At 44.4% G+C, this 16,426-nt stretch overlaps 1 protein-coding gene across 1 annotated transcript in view; it reads left to right on the top strand.

Annotated features, from left to right (window-relative positions):
- T265_08371 (hypothetical protein) overlaps positions 1–16,426 on the top strand; it is a gene marked incomplete at both ends in the record, with an annotated part of 39,939 nt that overhangs the window by 21,755 nt on the left and 1,758 nt on the right. The window contains 5 exons of the mRNA XM_009174155.1: positions 4,409–4,472; positions 5,364–5,631; positions 9,263–9,294; positions 11,342–11,354; positions 14,581–14,878. Coding sequence (XP_009172419.1) covers positions 4,409–4,472; positions 5,364–5,631; positions 9,263–9,294; positions 11,342–11,354; positions 14,581–14,878 — 675 coding nt within the window. The remainder of the gene's footprint in view (positions 1–4,408; positions 4,473–5,363; positions 5,632–9,262; positions 9,295–11,341; positions 11,355–14,580; positions 14,879–16,426) is intronic.

Raw genomic sequence — 16,426 nt, 5'->3', positions numbered from 1 at the left:
GGCCTGCCTTAAAAGTCTGGACACTCAGAAGCTGGAGGGGTTTTTGTTTGCCACCATCAGAAAGCACTCACGGCTGGCGCTTAACACTAAAATGGTCGGGCGGTCATTTTACCGTCCTTCAGTTTTGAGCACGAGTGTTTTTTGTAACACGTTACCCCTATGAATTTTAATGTGGTACTGTCAAGTACCTTTTTACTGACACTGTCGCTTCCAGGTTTGGTTCAAGCTAGTTCGCACACGATGGGACACTAACAATTCCGACCCCGATAATATTCAAACGGTCGAAATGATTGTCTTCTCATTGAACCGTCTATACCCCTTCAGTGGGCTCAGTTGAAAGACCCACTGTGGTAGGTGTACGCTTTTTGTATCAGATCATCGGTAAAAAATTACCATTAGCTGGTTAACACTTTCTGTAGTTTCAATTAGATGGTTTAGTCTGGTGTTTACAAAGAAATCGGCCAATAGAGATGTAGCCTAGAGGTTACTTTGCGTGTGAAATGTGTACTGTTTCTCCTTACTGACCGACCAGTCTGTAGCTACCTGGTCAACCCTTTTTCCGTTTTCTCGTAATCTGTAATTTGGTACTAAAGGACTGACACGAAGCACTTGCATCGATCAGTGTATACCTCCTAACTGTGTTGTTCATTTTCGCTGGTAATTTTTGGCCTCACGAACTACTCTGTTGACACGGCGATGGATGATTGCGCCATATTTTTACGATGATGGGTATGGGCATCATCTGGCTCCTGCTTGAATTAACAGTGGGGTCCAAATTACGTCTCCTGGTTACTTGCCTACGCCTCAATGGCCACAGTGAATTTATGTGATTCACTTAACCAAAACTTAGTCCCAACTACGCCAGAGCGGTATGCTACCGCTACCTGGTGTTATTATGCGCCACTTGGTTTCCAGTTGAAACAAAACGAAGCGCAAATTTTCCGCTTAGTATGTCGAAGTGAAGTTTTGGAGCGTCCACGGCCGGTGTAGCTGTGAAAAATAGAGATCCGAATCCAATCTATGGCATACATGGTGGTTTCACGCTTCTTTTCAATGAATCTAGGTTGTGTGCGACTCAACATCATTTCCGAAATCTGTCCAAAGAAATCTTGATGTTAGCGAATTATACTCATTTGCAAACAAATTCAGCTTTGCGGAGACTCACCTGGAACCCGGCCGAGTCTCTCACTTGTGATGTATCCAGGCAACTGTGCTACATCATGGTGGTTTCACGCTTCTTTTCAATGAATCTAGGTTGTGTGCGACTCAACATCATTTCCGAAATCTGTCCAAAGAAATCTTGATGTTAGCGAATTATACTCATTTGCAAACAAATTCAGCTTTGCGGAGACTCACCTGGAACCCGGCCGAGTCTCTCACTTGTGATGTATCCAGGCAACTGGATGTGCTACATCAGACCGCCTCATGTTTCGGTCGCTAGGATATTCGAGATATCGCGATACATTTATATTCGTAATGCACTGGTCAGAAGATTGCTGAAAATTCTTCGACAGACGACGACCGGTGTCACCCTTCTTGGGACAGGTAGGCTCAATCTCCGAGTTTCCATCAACCTTGTGTTCTACTTGAAACCAAATTGCACGAAATTAGCGAAATACACTCATTTGCAAACAAATTTGATTTGCGAAAGCCTCGCTGGGTTCGCGGGCGTAACCGGTCACTGCGCACCTTATGTAGTGAGTAGTTTGGAATCATGATTCTCAAGCACAGAATGACGTGAAATCTCTTTTATCGCAACAAGTTGCGTGTATGTTTTGATTTGAACCAGAATTAGAGTCATTGCCAAGCACCCAGATGCAATGACGGATCCAGTTTGTTGCGATAAATGTGCGTGGAAACATTCTGTACCACGTGCAGGCTGTCGGTGATAGGAAATGCTCATCCTTAACGTGAAATTCATTTTTTGGCCTATCCCTTGAAATTCGAGGTCTAAGTATGTGGAATACCGACCTGCCGCTTGCTATAGGGACTCCAGTTGTGTCAACGGATTGTCCATCCTGGTTCACATGACAGTCGTCATCCCGCATTTTATCACCTTTGAAATTCAACCCTGGAATCCTTATGAATCTTGTGACCTTTCTAGAAAATACCACAAAGATCTAGGTTTACGTGAGTTTATAAGCTTTCCTGATTTTGAAACCCTACAACATCTGGTGCAGCTCGTCTTCCATGTTGGAAGTCTGCGGACTATAAGATTTTGTGATAGGCATCCTCATTTTGAAAGTAGTTGCGGAGAGATGACCGCCCGATATGAGTTTTGTGAATAGCGACCATCAAACAAAAGGCCGTCAAAATCGCTGTGGCGCTCCCAGGGTAGTATGGACTCTGGGCATGTTGGTCTCGACTGCCATACAGCTAGTTGAAAGACCGGCAAAGAGTGTACAGAAAGTGAAAGAGGATGACTTATTGCGAAAATGATTCATATCCCGAGGGAATGCAATCAAGGACAACATACCCACACCTTCGAGAAGCATTGATGTGGATACATCTGGGCACTCAAACGGACTCGGAGCGCCAACAACACGATTGACCCAGCATCCTTTGCGAACTTTACCCAACAAAAGCCCAATCAGCAATCTCAAGCGGATCATTGTAAGGGAAAAATTCAGCTCATTTCAGTTGAGTCTCCTCTCATGGACCAAATTCGTGTGCAAATGAGAGTGTTTGTCGAAATCTATCCAATTTGGATCCAAGTAGAATATAAGGTTGACGGAAACTTGTGATGCTCGCAGTGAGCTCCAAGAAGGGCAGAACCGGTCGTGGGTTGTCGAAGAGTTTCCAGCAACCGCGTGAGTAATGTGTATCTTCTGGATACTAAGGAAGATTTTGGTTAGGTCGTCTGGCTAGAAAGTGACTGTATGCTCCCCATTGGTCATCATCGTCGACATCACGAAATCAGTCTTCAACAGTGATACTTCGCTACCGTGCAACCACGATTTATTTGAGAGCGTTATCTTGAAAAAAGATTGAAGGTGGACGGGGAAAGGACTTAATACCAACCTACCACGATCATTCCAAGGTGGATACCCCTCCGGATAGTCGTTCAGGCAATATTGATAGAAAGTGGACAAGAGTGTCACTGACATCGAACAGCAGCCATGTCTTGCAGCGTCTCCAACCAGGCACAGTGGGGATCACGTAGTTCCCATCCTACAAGACGAGTCACACCGGCAGGACCTTTTGTAATCTCTTTCATTCCCTTTTGCCCGTTTGCGAGACCTCTGCTTCCACCACTCTGAAACTCTCCGAAAAAACCGCTCACCTACCGTGTTCTCTGGGTTTTCTAACCATGTACAGGTCGAAACACGTGGGCCCCAAACCAGGAAGGTCCGAGAATCTTGCAGCATCCAGTTTTACAGACCAAACAGGCTATTGACTAATGCTAGTGTCGGGAAGCTCAGACTCCTGGAAACAGTCCCTGAATGTACAAAACCTACTGAGGCACTTATACCCCATCAAAATCGCAGTAGGTAAGCCGTCAAACACCTAGGCCAGAAAAGCCAGTTTCCGATCGAACGCTCAAGCAGTCAATTCAGCAACAGCCGATGATGTGTTTAGGAATTCCACAGGAACATGACTGACGGTGATAAGTATTCAGACATTTCGTAAAAGCGCTGTCGATGATGATGGATTTTCACCCAACACCGATTTGACAGCCTGGGTCAATGTCGAAAGTGCGCTTCAAATACCGCGAGTCCCCTTGTAACTTACGATGTCACTTGTTCGCAATAAAGTTGTTATGTTTCTTGTTGGCGAGTCTTTTTACGACACTAAAGCGCTGGAGCGAGGACAGCAGGTATTCGCAACAGTCAATTAGTGCATTTTATTGTTAATGAGTACTGTCGTATTGTCCTCGCCGTACGCATGTTTCCGGTCGTTCAGTTTCTCCGACTGTTTTCCTAGTAATCGGCCATCCATTTGGCACACTGATGAGTGTTAGATCTGTTCATTATTGTTCTCCCTTCGTTTTTATTCCTTCACTTCTCCACTAGGTTTATTTTATTAACGTGTGATTCGGTGTAAACACAATGTGGCATTCCGTGCCATGCGCGCGGCCCCATCAACTTGGTTCAATATGGCAGCTGAACCCGCAAACGCATGCTAGATCTGGCGTACATCTCAATCAGGAGTCATACTTTGGAGTCGTGGTAGCCCTTAGCCAACCCGAGGCAGCTGGATATTTTTACCATAACAGGAGCCATACCTCAGTGGGCCTATGGATATGTAAAATATCCCTTCCTACAGTTTAGTCAACACTAGCCGGTTTGGCTACTGTGCTCGTTTCAACACGTGTTTTTGCTTCATAGTATGGTACGCTATCTTTACTTTTCCCCTTAAGGATATTTTCCGTGTCTATCAAATTTTTTTCTATTCCTTCTCGATACAGACGTGGGATGTCACTACGTTGACGGGCAATTACCTGAAACTACTACTGGGACTATTAGTTGAAGGTAAGCTTCTCTTAGTTTACCATTGAGTTGTTTCCTTTCGTCTTGTTTACCTCGTTCGAAGCGTCCAACATGCTATGATTCCAAGAACTGCTTTACAGTAGTGCCAACCATGCTGTTTTCTTTCTGCTGAGATGGGAGCGCGGTTCCCCACCTAACAAATCGTCATTCGGGGAACCCTTCAGCACTGATTCAGGTGAAATTAATATGCGTGGTTGGATCAAGTTAACCAGGCGCCCATTTGCAGACTCCTCATAGGTATTCGGGTTCTCACTATGAATGTCTTTTGGTCTCCAGCACCCTTAAGCAGGATCTAAGGCTTCCAAATCCGAAACAGTCCATTTCCTGGTCATGAAGTATTTTCTGTATTGTCCATGATTTGAGTTACGTGTTTCTTCTGTTCCGGGACGATACCAGCAATACAAGGACAACAACAACTTCAACCTGAGGACTTGAGAAATTTGCTCCATTTTTGCCGATCTCCATCGAATCGGGCCTTGAACAAAAGTTCCCCAAGGTGTATTCATGCATCACCCTTCGTCGGTCCCTGTCGATGATTGTTTCCATATTTCTGGTGCCAGCGTTTACCATCAGCTGTTCTTGATTCAAATAGCTCGTTTTCCGATTGTAGTCAGAATTTGAAACATCCTGTTGATTCCAAGTTTTCTTGTGGTGGTGGTGGTAAGAGCAATAGTGCTCTAGCCATTCTGTCAGATACATGAGCATAGATTTCGGCCTCATTCTTCTGTGGAATCTTCATATTTCTTTCATTCTAATCATTTGTGAGGACGAATGACATATCGACATATTTCATACCAGCTGTAGAGCTATTTCTAGTGCGTTGTTTCTGGAAGGCTGTGTATACATCCCGTTTAACTTTTCCGTCCCCCTCAGGTGCCGGTGGCATGCTACTTCACTGTGTATCCGGTTGGGATAGAACTCCCTTGTTTATAAGCCTAATGCGCTGCGTTTTGTGGGCGGAACAACTGGCCCATCAAAGCCTGGGAGCTAGTGAAATGTTGTACTTTACTCTGGCCTACGATTGGTTTCTGTTCGGACACAAACTTCGCACGCGATTAGAATCTGGTGAGGAAATCCTTCTGTTCGCCTTCCGGTTCCTTGCCACAATAGCGTCCGATACCAGTTTTTCCCTTCGTGACGTGTAAGTCCTCCAGATTTCTGCCATTTCTGTTCCCTGTAGTCAATCTTTTTGGCATAATCAAGGAGTTTGGTTGTACTCTATAGCTGCTGGCGGCGTTGTTTGATTTTTTTTCTCTTTTTTTAAAAAAGCCGATAGACGAGTCTGTTCCGAAATTCGGCCCTTTCCTAGTGTACATGTGACAGCAGTACTGCTGCAAATATTGGCAATCCTGCGGTGTCTCAAAACCGATAGGCTGAATGGTTCACTTCCACTGTCCCCAACCGAAAATTCTTGCTATCATTTTCAATGCAGGTCACCTGACTGCATTGGAATTGACGGTTCTTCAGAATGGTTGCATTAGACTTGCATGAAGCTTTTCTTCATTTTCAGATAAACGTTTTAACGAATCTGTAAAAAGAGAACAAACACGTTCAAGTATGGGAAAATTATCACTTTGGAACAGCGACATAAGCAGCCAACTGAATAGAAAATGTTAGCCAAGCTGGATAGTATCAACGGTATTTTATAAGTTTCACACTTGAAAGACAGATTAAGTCGTGGTCGAGCCTATTGCGGGATTTCGCATCTTTTATAGGCAGAGTCTCTGGTGCACAAAAGGACGCCACTGCTTCTTGAAGGACATATTTGAACATGCAGGAGGTGGGAGAGTCTGTTCAGGATCGTGGTTGGTGAACATGTGCTAGGAATATATGCTACGTTGATTTACCAAGGTTTCGTTGAAGATATTAAAATAACTTACCGAAAGGGGGCAGCATTCTAATACAGAGTTCGGCAACAGCGAGATCAACTTTTAAAAATGCCCTAGAAACCGCAGATAGGTGCTACAATGTTACAGAGTTGATAGTGCTAAGTATGAAAGAGAAATGTGTAGAGCAGGTAGCTGTCTGATAGAAAAAAACTCAGAAATACCTCTACATGGGTCTTCCCGGCAGATCATGGGATCGGAATAAGAGGCGGTATGCGGTGATGATAATAATGATGATAGTGTTTGTATGGCGATCCAATTTAAACACGCTCATCTAATGGCCCTTTTTTATTTGTATTAAAATGGGTTCGTGGTTAGTGGAATCGCATGTTGTTTTTGGTATATTGCGAGTCCGTTGGATCAGTCAGTGCATATAGGGCGAAGTATACATAATTTTCAGCAGCATCTGATCTATCTGATTCATGGTAACCATTAATAAACATTTTCATAGAACAAGTCTGTGGGCTAGTATCAACGAAATTTGTTCGTCTTGACCCTATTATTGGTATTTTTGTAATGTGAACCGGAACTATATTAATAGAAAAAGTTCATTTCGATGCATCTGACGACCGATTCGTCTCTCAAGTTTAGAAATGGTTGGACTAAATGGGTCGATTTTGTGACAGGCAGGTAAGAACACTGGTGAACATCTGGGTTCATTGTTCCGTCTTCATTAATCGTCTGATGAGCGCGTTTGATACCTGTGAACTGCAGGAACACGACTAGTCCAGAAAAAGTGAGGCACAGAAGGAGAGTCTGGTTTTAATTTTTAAATTTATTACTGGGAAACAGAAGGAACCTCAACGCTGACATCCAATTTACCAGCGAAAACTTCTAATCTTGATTTTTGTAGAAGCGACTGTCTCCATAAGTCAAAATGCATTCAAAAAAATCAACAACTGTGAAAGGTTTCTCAATTTCAGGAACTTCACACTTCGAACCTATAAAACAGCCTATTCTAACTAGAACACATTGAATGAGGATCGGAAGTACACGAGAATGTTTAGACGGAATAGTTATCCTGCTGCGTGTCACCCCCGTCCTACTTAATCCGTAGTATGCTCCCATTTTTCGTCTAGGCTTGGGCAACCTGACGGGATCTCAGCTCCGTGCTTCCTATTCAAAAAAATCAACAACTGTGAAAGGTTTCTCAATTTCAGGAACTTCACACTTCGAACCTATAAAACAGCCTATTCTAACTAGAACACATTGAATGAGGATCGGAAGTACACGAGAATGTTTAGACGGAATAGTTATCCTGCTGCGTGTCACCCCCGTCCTACTTAATCCGTAGTATGCTCCCATTTTTCGTCTAGGCTTGGGCAACCTGACGGGATCTCAGCTCTCGTGCTTCCTTCCGGTGGCATGGCAGCTAGGCACCGAAAGGGTGTTACAGCTGAACGACCATTGTTATTATTTTAATATTATGCTCCCCTATCTACGTAGAAAAGGTATTTCCAATTGGGATTCAAAAACCTTACAGAATAAATAGTCGCATTCACAGTGCCATCCAGTGCACGGTTCCACCTACTGGCCTGGTACATCTATCCAAACTAACGTGACTATTAGTACCATTCACACAGTTCGGCTCGAATTGTGTGTATCTGCATGGACGTACGCATGCAATCAAGAACGCGGACACAAGTAAATGCATCTAGATTTTTTATATCAGAGCGCCTACCGAAGTGGTCATTCCATGGGTTTTTCTGTCACGTAATCGAACAGCTCAGGTTCTAGCATTCCGGGAGGCAATTTTGATCAGGCCGAAATAGACAATCTTGCTTGCGCAAAACGTCTCTTCACATTACCACTAACGTCGAATTACTCATCATTCCTTTGAATCTCTCCTCGTGTTATCAACTAGCGGTTACCGATTAATATGTTTTTAGTGGACGACTGATGGAAGTGAGAGAAAGGTCAACAGCTTGTCAGTTATGTATTTCCATGATTTTGGTCAACTAAATTAAATGGACTCGATAGGCAATATCTTGACCAACTTATAAAGTACCGAGGTCCTTCATTATTTTGAACGCGTCACATTGCGCATTGGTTGTCTGCCATCAAAATAGCAGGTTATTTCTGCATCGGATAGACTAACCCTCAGACACCTCAAACCGTCCATTTCGTTCCACCCCAGAGAATCAAATCTCAGACCGGAATGCTCCGTCGTGCCTTACTCACTCGTACGTCTTACCGCAGCATGCTCCCAATATCGACTTGTCACCTATCCAGTCCGATCGCATACTACTTGGTTTTCATCCTCTATGCACCTGCGATGCCTAATTCACATTTGTTCCGTTTACAGAAGACAGTCGAAACAGAATGTTACATAAGATCTTAGCAGTGTCGAAACAGTGACATCACGCGTTGATCTGGTCACCACTGGTCAGCTCACCGAGCTTGTTAATTCGCTTGCGATCGTTTTGTCACCAATCAAAGAGACCTCATCAATGTGCGGTAGAATGAGTACTTCCTCCTGATGTAATCGGCTGTGGGAAGTCCTATTTCTCGTCCGCGATTTGTTTTGCGCTGTAATCTGTAGTTGCCGCGCCCCATTGTTTCGTAGGATAGCTTATTTTTGGGCTTTCTGTCCTGGTTCTAGTTCGGAGCAGACAAATTACAGAACATGACGCGACACAAATTGCAGCGAGTCAGTAAGATTAGCCAACCACATCAACTGGTATCAGATACTGTTCAGAAACTACGAAAACGCCAGCAGCTAAGGGGGAAACACTCACCCAACCGGGCACTAGTAATTTCTCGATTGGTGGTGAATCAGTTGCAAGTTACTTGCCAAACGCAGCGTACGGGTCAACAGTCTTCTGATCAACGCCGAGTACATAAAGTATATAATGCCAATAATAAGCTTTTTTGATATTTTTGCAGCTATGGTGTCCACCTGACGCTCGCAACCCTGGGTAAGTTAAAGTTCATTCCAACTATTCGTTACAGCATTTTGACAGGTTACTCTTTGCTGAGGTAAGATTTTACTTTGAACCTGACAGTCTAACGGTCAGAAACCACCGGTTTCGCAAGCCCCGTGTCGGCGCATCCAACTGTAGTCTGCTGTTGCGATTGTGTCGGTTACTACCAAATCATCTGTTATAATTGGAGATGGGTCAAACTTTTGAGTCAGAGGCTAGGGTCAGGGTCCCCGAACAAAACCCTACGTCCTCCCACTGCCTTGTGGGTCAGACTTTTGAGTCGAAGGTTCAAGGTGGGGTACCTCAACCAAATACCCTTCCTCGGCCTGGGAAAGCGGGAAGTATCATTTGCCCGAGCAGTTCAGCGTTCACCGATGTCCCTCCCCAACCCCTTCTCACAGCACTATTTTTTTCTGCACACACCCCCAGATCACGAGAAAGACGGATGCATTCCGCTCACCAACATATAACGTGGAGAAAACAGGCCACTAGTGATCGACTTGGAGGGGAGATTGCTGACAGGTATTAACAAATGAAGCTGAAATGGGATCCAATAGTTTGTCTCGTTTGAGAGAGGTGTGACGATGGATAACCATCTTGGCGTATCCATTAGTTTTACTGAAGGCTGGTGCTATGCGGTACAAAAACGAAGGGCTAGATGCAGAGTGAAAGATTGTTGACTGTGATGGCAACAACAGAAGGAACATGAGCTGATCATGCGCTGGTAATCCAAAGGCTGCACACCAGCCTCAAGCGGTCCATGTGACAGCTAACCATCTTTAATACTTGATGTAGTTGGGAGTTTCTGGAAACATTCCAGCGCTACTCCTCTTTCGACAGACTTAATTTGTGAAAACCTACTGGTTTTTATGGAACGTTCAACACATGGATGATTGGATTTTGCAACGAGAAGTCTGTACGCACATGAGGGCGAATCCATACCACCGACTTACCGATTACCGTCCGTTCCCGAGCGTGTCTTTTCGTCCACTCAGCGTGTTCTTGGGCTCAGTGCTGACAACCCTTATTTTCTAAAAAGCCTTTCCGCTTCTATTACCGGGCTTGGGAGTTGGAAGGACGCAGAAGTGTTTACAAACAGAAGAACCTTTAAATGTCCTGAAAGAATTGCAAGGAAATCCCTCAACAACGATTGCATGATGAAATTGATGTCATGCTATCTCGAAACCCTACACCACTTCAAAGACTAGCGGGCTGTTTTAGGGTTGGGGTATGCCAAGGCGTTTGGTTGCATCAACATAACTTTGATTGATGTAGTAAGGATGGCCAATAGACGAACTGAGTGAAGACAGTTTTCTAAGGTAATACAGCTTCATACGGTCAGGCGCTTCGAGACGTGTCGTGACATCTCCTCCTAGTCTTACATTTCCCTGTCTGAGGGTTTTCACATCATGCAAGCTGAGATATTCGACCGCATTAGTTACTGTTTTGCTTCTTGGTGTAACACTACTTCGTCGTCTGTTTGCAAAGTTGGGAATAGTATTGGGACATTGGCTTGTGTGCAGTTCACTTTTTCTGACACTGCAAAATTATCTGTTCGCTGTCAAGACTCAGTTGCACTTTTATGTATACCCGACCGGTTCTACTGTGAACTGAAATTCCTTGTTTTGATCGAAATGTAGGGGGCCCGTGACAAGGCAGGCGATAGGGGCGTGATAAGTAGAAACGTTTGGTGCGTCGTTGGAGTCCATTTCACTCAGTCTATGATTGAAACATTGTTGCAGTAACCTCCAGCGCCTGTTCCCATGTCCCAGCACAAACTAATCGCCTTTGGTATCGCGGGGACTGGGGAGATAAAGCTGACATCCCACTTACCTCCTCATTTTGTTATTCAAATTAAGAAAAGTTTGTAGCACAACAGGGTTCGCTACTTGATAGCGTTCCAGCCGTACGACTCCGTTAATGCGTTGGAACAAATGTCTGTACGACCTGATTGTTCTACCTCCGGATGCGTTTTTGTTAGAGATTACTTGTCGCCCATCTTTTGACAGTTATTTCGAGCCCCTTTTTACTTCTGTTTCAGACAAGTCATCTAAGTAAGTGTTACTCTGGGACTTCTTTATTATGGATTACTGTTTTTTACACCTGGTCGGACTTACAAGGTTGGTCTCAGCGTACCTAACATTGATTGCTTTCAGTTCATGTTGATACTCGTACGAAGTTAGTACCGACCGATAGTTATCCTGACATTCGGGAACCTACTTTTTCACCCTACTGTCATCAGTTATCTCACCCCCGCAGGTCTGTTTTCCGTCTCTATAGAATACGCGACCACGTTTGCAAAAGAACGATGACTTCGTGTTCATGACAAATCAAACAGCAGCTCGAAGATTGAGGTGCTTTCCACAGTAACGTTAATTCAAGTCGTGAACAGCTGGAGATTATGGTAAGGTGTGTGGTAGGGATTTTCAGAGCACACTTTTTCGAGGGACAGTGGAAGAACTGGATAAAGTGATCGGACAGCCGGTATACTGACTTACCAAGGATTGACTAGAGCAATACATACGAAGGGTGCATGCGACATAAAATTGATGCAGAATTCATCATGAGGCCAGTGGTAAATCAGGAAATAATACTGTTTCCTTTTATTTGATGACTGAACTCCTGAGATTTGTGTGGAAAGAAGATCATCTACTTTATTTCCTGTCGTTTTGATTGTTCTTTCACCATATTGCCCTCTTAAAAATAGGCAGTGCATGCTCTTATGTGGGAACTGCGATTCGCCTACGGAGTGTCACGACCTTGAAATCTACCCTCCCTCCCCCGGTTACCTGGGTGGTGAATGAATGAATCCCATATAACACAATAGTTGTGAGTAATTCAAAACAAAAACTGGTGGCTTTATAGTTGTGGACGGATTGTTTCAAGTAATCATGAATGCCATCCTCCTGTGCACTGTGATATCTGATAGGTTATCTTTCCCGGGATTCCATTCGGCGTGCCTACCGGTGTCGTTGCATACAACGCCTTGTTACAAGTGTACCACCAACAAACAAAGGTCGATTTGTTACTATGATGCTGTTGTAAATATGTTCCATGTTCCACAAATATTTTATGGATGTCTTGACAATGCTCTGTGTCTGTTTATTGGACTGAAAACAGACCTGCGATGTTGAGTGACCCATGGTTCATGGAATTATGTGAACGGGTGCCGTTGGTTCTCCATACTGGTCGTTTTCAGAGCATGATGTGCAAAAATATCCTCTGACCTCGGTGAACTAACCTGATCGATGAGAATGTAAGCGGCTATTAGGAACGGTATAAATGCTATGCAAAAACGTAGTACCACTTGCCATTCCTTACCATCATTCACTGAGAGTTAGGTTTTTGCACATATTTCAGTAAATTGTACATATTCTTCGTCCCCGATATTCCTCGTACATCCACAATTGCTGTTTTTCGGTACCCTATTCCAGACGTATAAGGACTCTACACTTTCACACCACCTCGTTGGGGGGGGGGGGAGTTTTGTATTCAACTATTTCAGGGGGGTGTCAGGAGGTCATTTCGTGGAGTAGTTGGTAGGGTTTTGCAAAGGCATTTTACAATCGGCTTTTCATAGGAAGACTGATACGGATCGTTGTATGTTCGGATTTGTGAACCGACCATGCTTTGTCCGTTTGTTATTATCTGATCGCAGCTATGCTGTCTCTTTGCGATGTCACTTCAAACCACACTAAGCCCTCATTGGCAAGGATGTTGCTCATCAACGGGTTGCATCATCAAGTTTCGTCGCATTGAATCCGTTGCTCATTCCAACATCTCTTTGAAAGAAAAACGCTCTTGCCATCCATGGCAAAAAATTGTGTGCCGTCATTCAGCTGATTCAAATGTAAGATGGAGAGTACAACTCACTAGTGAGTGCTAAGTTGGGTCAACTGTATTGCGCTGGTGACCTTGAAGCGTCGCTGTTGAGGATCGCGTATGCCGCATTCAGCTTAAGGTCAGTTTTCGATAGAACCAACAAGGTGCCAATAATGTCGTTTCGCATCCTCCCAGAAGTATTCGTTGGTTTTACGGACTGTCGTCCAATATGGGGCACTCAGATCTCTAGCAACCTCCCCGCATGTGGTTCCAGGATTTCTCCATACAGGCACGTGGTCCGTATGCTGGAGATCTGAATGCCCCATATTGGACGACAGTCCAGAAAACTAACAAATACTTCTGGTCTTTGTAGTATTTCGAACATTGTTATGCGTAATTGAGCCATGAGGGGATACGTTGGCGCATAACTTTTTACTGTTCTGAATGCCCCCTATCCAATAAAAATGACCGCTCAAAATCAAATACCTTATTGTGTGTGTATGCTTCTCGTGCTGTTCCCTGTCGTAGAATTAGGTTAAGACCTTCAGTACTCAAAACACGCACGATGTGATAATATGAAAAAAGACAATCTTGTATCGGAATCGTGGCGCTGTCTTCCATAACTCACCTCAGGTAATGTATCATTTCAAATTCACGTATGGTGATGTGGAACGGTTACTTAGTGGGACGACGGTCAGGTCGGACTTGAGGTATTCGACGTTGAGAGGAGAAACTAAAGTAGGTTAACAAACACTATTGTTGGCTTCTAACGGTATTTTAGAACATCTCAAGACAACAGAATTCATGCCCTATGTTTAACCGAGCGTAGGTATCACGTCGAAAGCAGCGCAAACAAACTTTTGTCACCTCGATTGGTGATGGGATGCCTGTCGCCAGACTGTCGAGCTCAACAAGTGAACCAGCGACCAATGATACAACACAAACTATCAACAATCTTACGACTCTCGTGAATATCAATGCACTTTATCCCACCTCCCGCACTAAACTAAGCTTGGCTTTGCAGCAGCGTCACTCCGCAGCGATAATTGTAATCAATTCCGTCAGATTACTTCTGTGAACATTCTAACATAGGTTCTCATCTTTCTGTTGATAACAACTAGGGTTACTTGGTCCCTAATCACCAGCTACGTCTTCAAATTCCAAACTAAATGAAACCTTAGCGCGATGTTATATTCATGGACAATTCCATACAGTGCCCACCCATCGCCAGTAAGCGTTCTGGCGGCCGCTATGGTTGTTTTAGGCAGAAAGTTTCACTCTGGCTAGGACAAGCTTTCTGGGATAGCATTCCTCGATACTGGGGAGAGGGTCATTGGTGGATGCTTGATAGAAAAAGACGTTCACGACCGCTGGGGTGTAAAACTAGCATCCCTCTTTTTGTTAGCGGCAGTTTTTTGTCCGTCTGGGGGTTTTGTACCGTCTGTCCCAACTTTTCAGTTTCATCGGTTTCGATTACCGACGAATAAGCACTATGGTTTACTCCACTTTTCAACGTTCTGATATTCCAAGGGAACTCAAATGTTCGCCCATCGAACGGCGGCATCGCCTAGAACAATTGTCAACAATTTTCCAGATTACGTGGGAGAATGCTTTGGAGATGTACAACCCTCTCGGCCGGCCGGTGGACACACTTCCCAATAGAACTCAGCTATCTGGATCTTGGGTCGTGCCGCTTGGAGAAACTCCGGAAGACGACAGGACTGCCAAATACTCGCCGTTATCTATGGTTTCTCAGGTGAATTGCTGTCTTATGTTATTAGTCATTTTTGGGACAAGCGTCTGTTGTACGTGTATCAACACATGAATTCAAATGCTCTCCCTACCTGTCTCTCTCCGAAACTATCGGTGATTTTAGGTTCCATTCCCAATTCCATCTTTTGCACTCCGTACTGCCAATAACCATCACGTCGTGGCGTGCTTAACGCAGGAAAACAAAAATTCGCATATTTCGAAAGAACGAGTGAAAGGCAACTCAGAGGACCTCATCCAATCGCAGTTCCTTGAGTGCATTGGTGCACAGTGTGTCCGTCGTTATCTTACTACCGTTGTCTTGTCAGCGGCTGGAAGTATAACTTTGCCACAAAAGCTAACAGAAAGTCTTATTTAGGGGGATACGGTTGTGTGCGGGCCCAGAAATGCGGTCCGTGTGTTACCGTATCCGCGTGCATTACCGTAACTGAAAAATAAATGGCATTCATAGTATGACATATTGAATTTCAAGACGGGTTTCTAGTCGTGAATACGTGTGTGTGCCAAGGTTGAATTGATCGTATGCAGTTTCAGCACTGGTTGGTCTTCGCGGCTTCATTGAGTCGTTCGTTCGTTTTTTGCAAACTTTCTGATTTCTGCACATGGGATTTATAAATTTTGGTCAGTTTTGTTAATCGCTTGGTGCTTGTTGTCAGCACCAGTGCGAGAATCGAGCCAAACCATTTTCACATAGTGTGCCGTTTATCTGCCTGAAATGTGAATCCTCCCAATCTTCGAATCTCATAGATGTCTGAGGTACGCAGGTCAAGTCATTTAGCCATACTCACCACAATCGGTACATCACGCACGTCTGCATTCTCAGGACGAATTGCGAGGTTTTGTGCAGGTGACGAAGAGACACTTCATCCGGAATGTCATATGATTGCACACAGGCCGTTTGGGATCGGTATGTAAAGAATCTGCTTATCTAGACGTAATACACTACTCATAAGGTTGCTGAAAACTCTTCGACAGTCTACGGTTTTAATTACGGGCCCAAAAAGCCGGCAAGATAACTCAGTGGTTAGAGCGCGAACTTAATGACCCGAAGGTCCGTGGTTCGAACCCGACCTCATGTCCAGGCTTGGGCAACCTGACAGTATCCCAGACCTTGTGCTTGCTTCGGGTGGCATGGCAGCTAGGCACTGAAAGGGTATTACATCTGAACGATTTATTTATTTTATCCAAAAGCTGGCTGAATCTGGCAGCAACCACGCTTCCATCAGTGGGCCGGACAGGGTGGGCAGTTGCCAAGTGTTGTGTACGTCGGTTGGTGGGGAGAAGTTACCTGTGGTTTAAAAAATTCCGGAGAAATAAACAGAGGAGAGGACCCAGCATATGGGTGAGGACGAATAAGAATATGGACGTTGAATTCGGATGACGTACAAGCTTTCACCAGGCCACCAGTAACGACTGAATCCTGTGATGGCTCGAATTTTTCTCTCATCACACTAGTACGGCAGCACCCCAATCGTCAACACTAACTGACTTGTACTAATCATAATGTTCACTTCATAACGTAAGTCTACCTGTT

Source organism: Opisthorchis viverrini, assembly GCF_000715545.1.
Source record: "Opisthorchis viverrini unplaced genomic scaffold opera_v5_213, whole genome shotgun sequence".
In the NCBI taxonomy this organism is placed as follows: domain Eukaryota; kingdom Metazoa; phylum Platyhelminthes; class Trematoda; order Opisthorchiida; family Opisthorchiidae; genus Opisthorchis; species Opisthorchis viverrini.
Note: the sequence above shows the minus strand (reverse complement) of the source record. Positions and strands in the feature narration are given on the sequence as shown.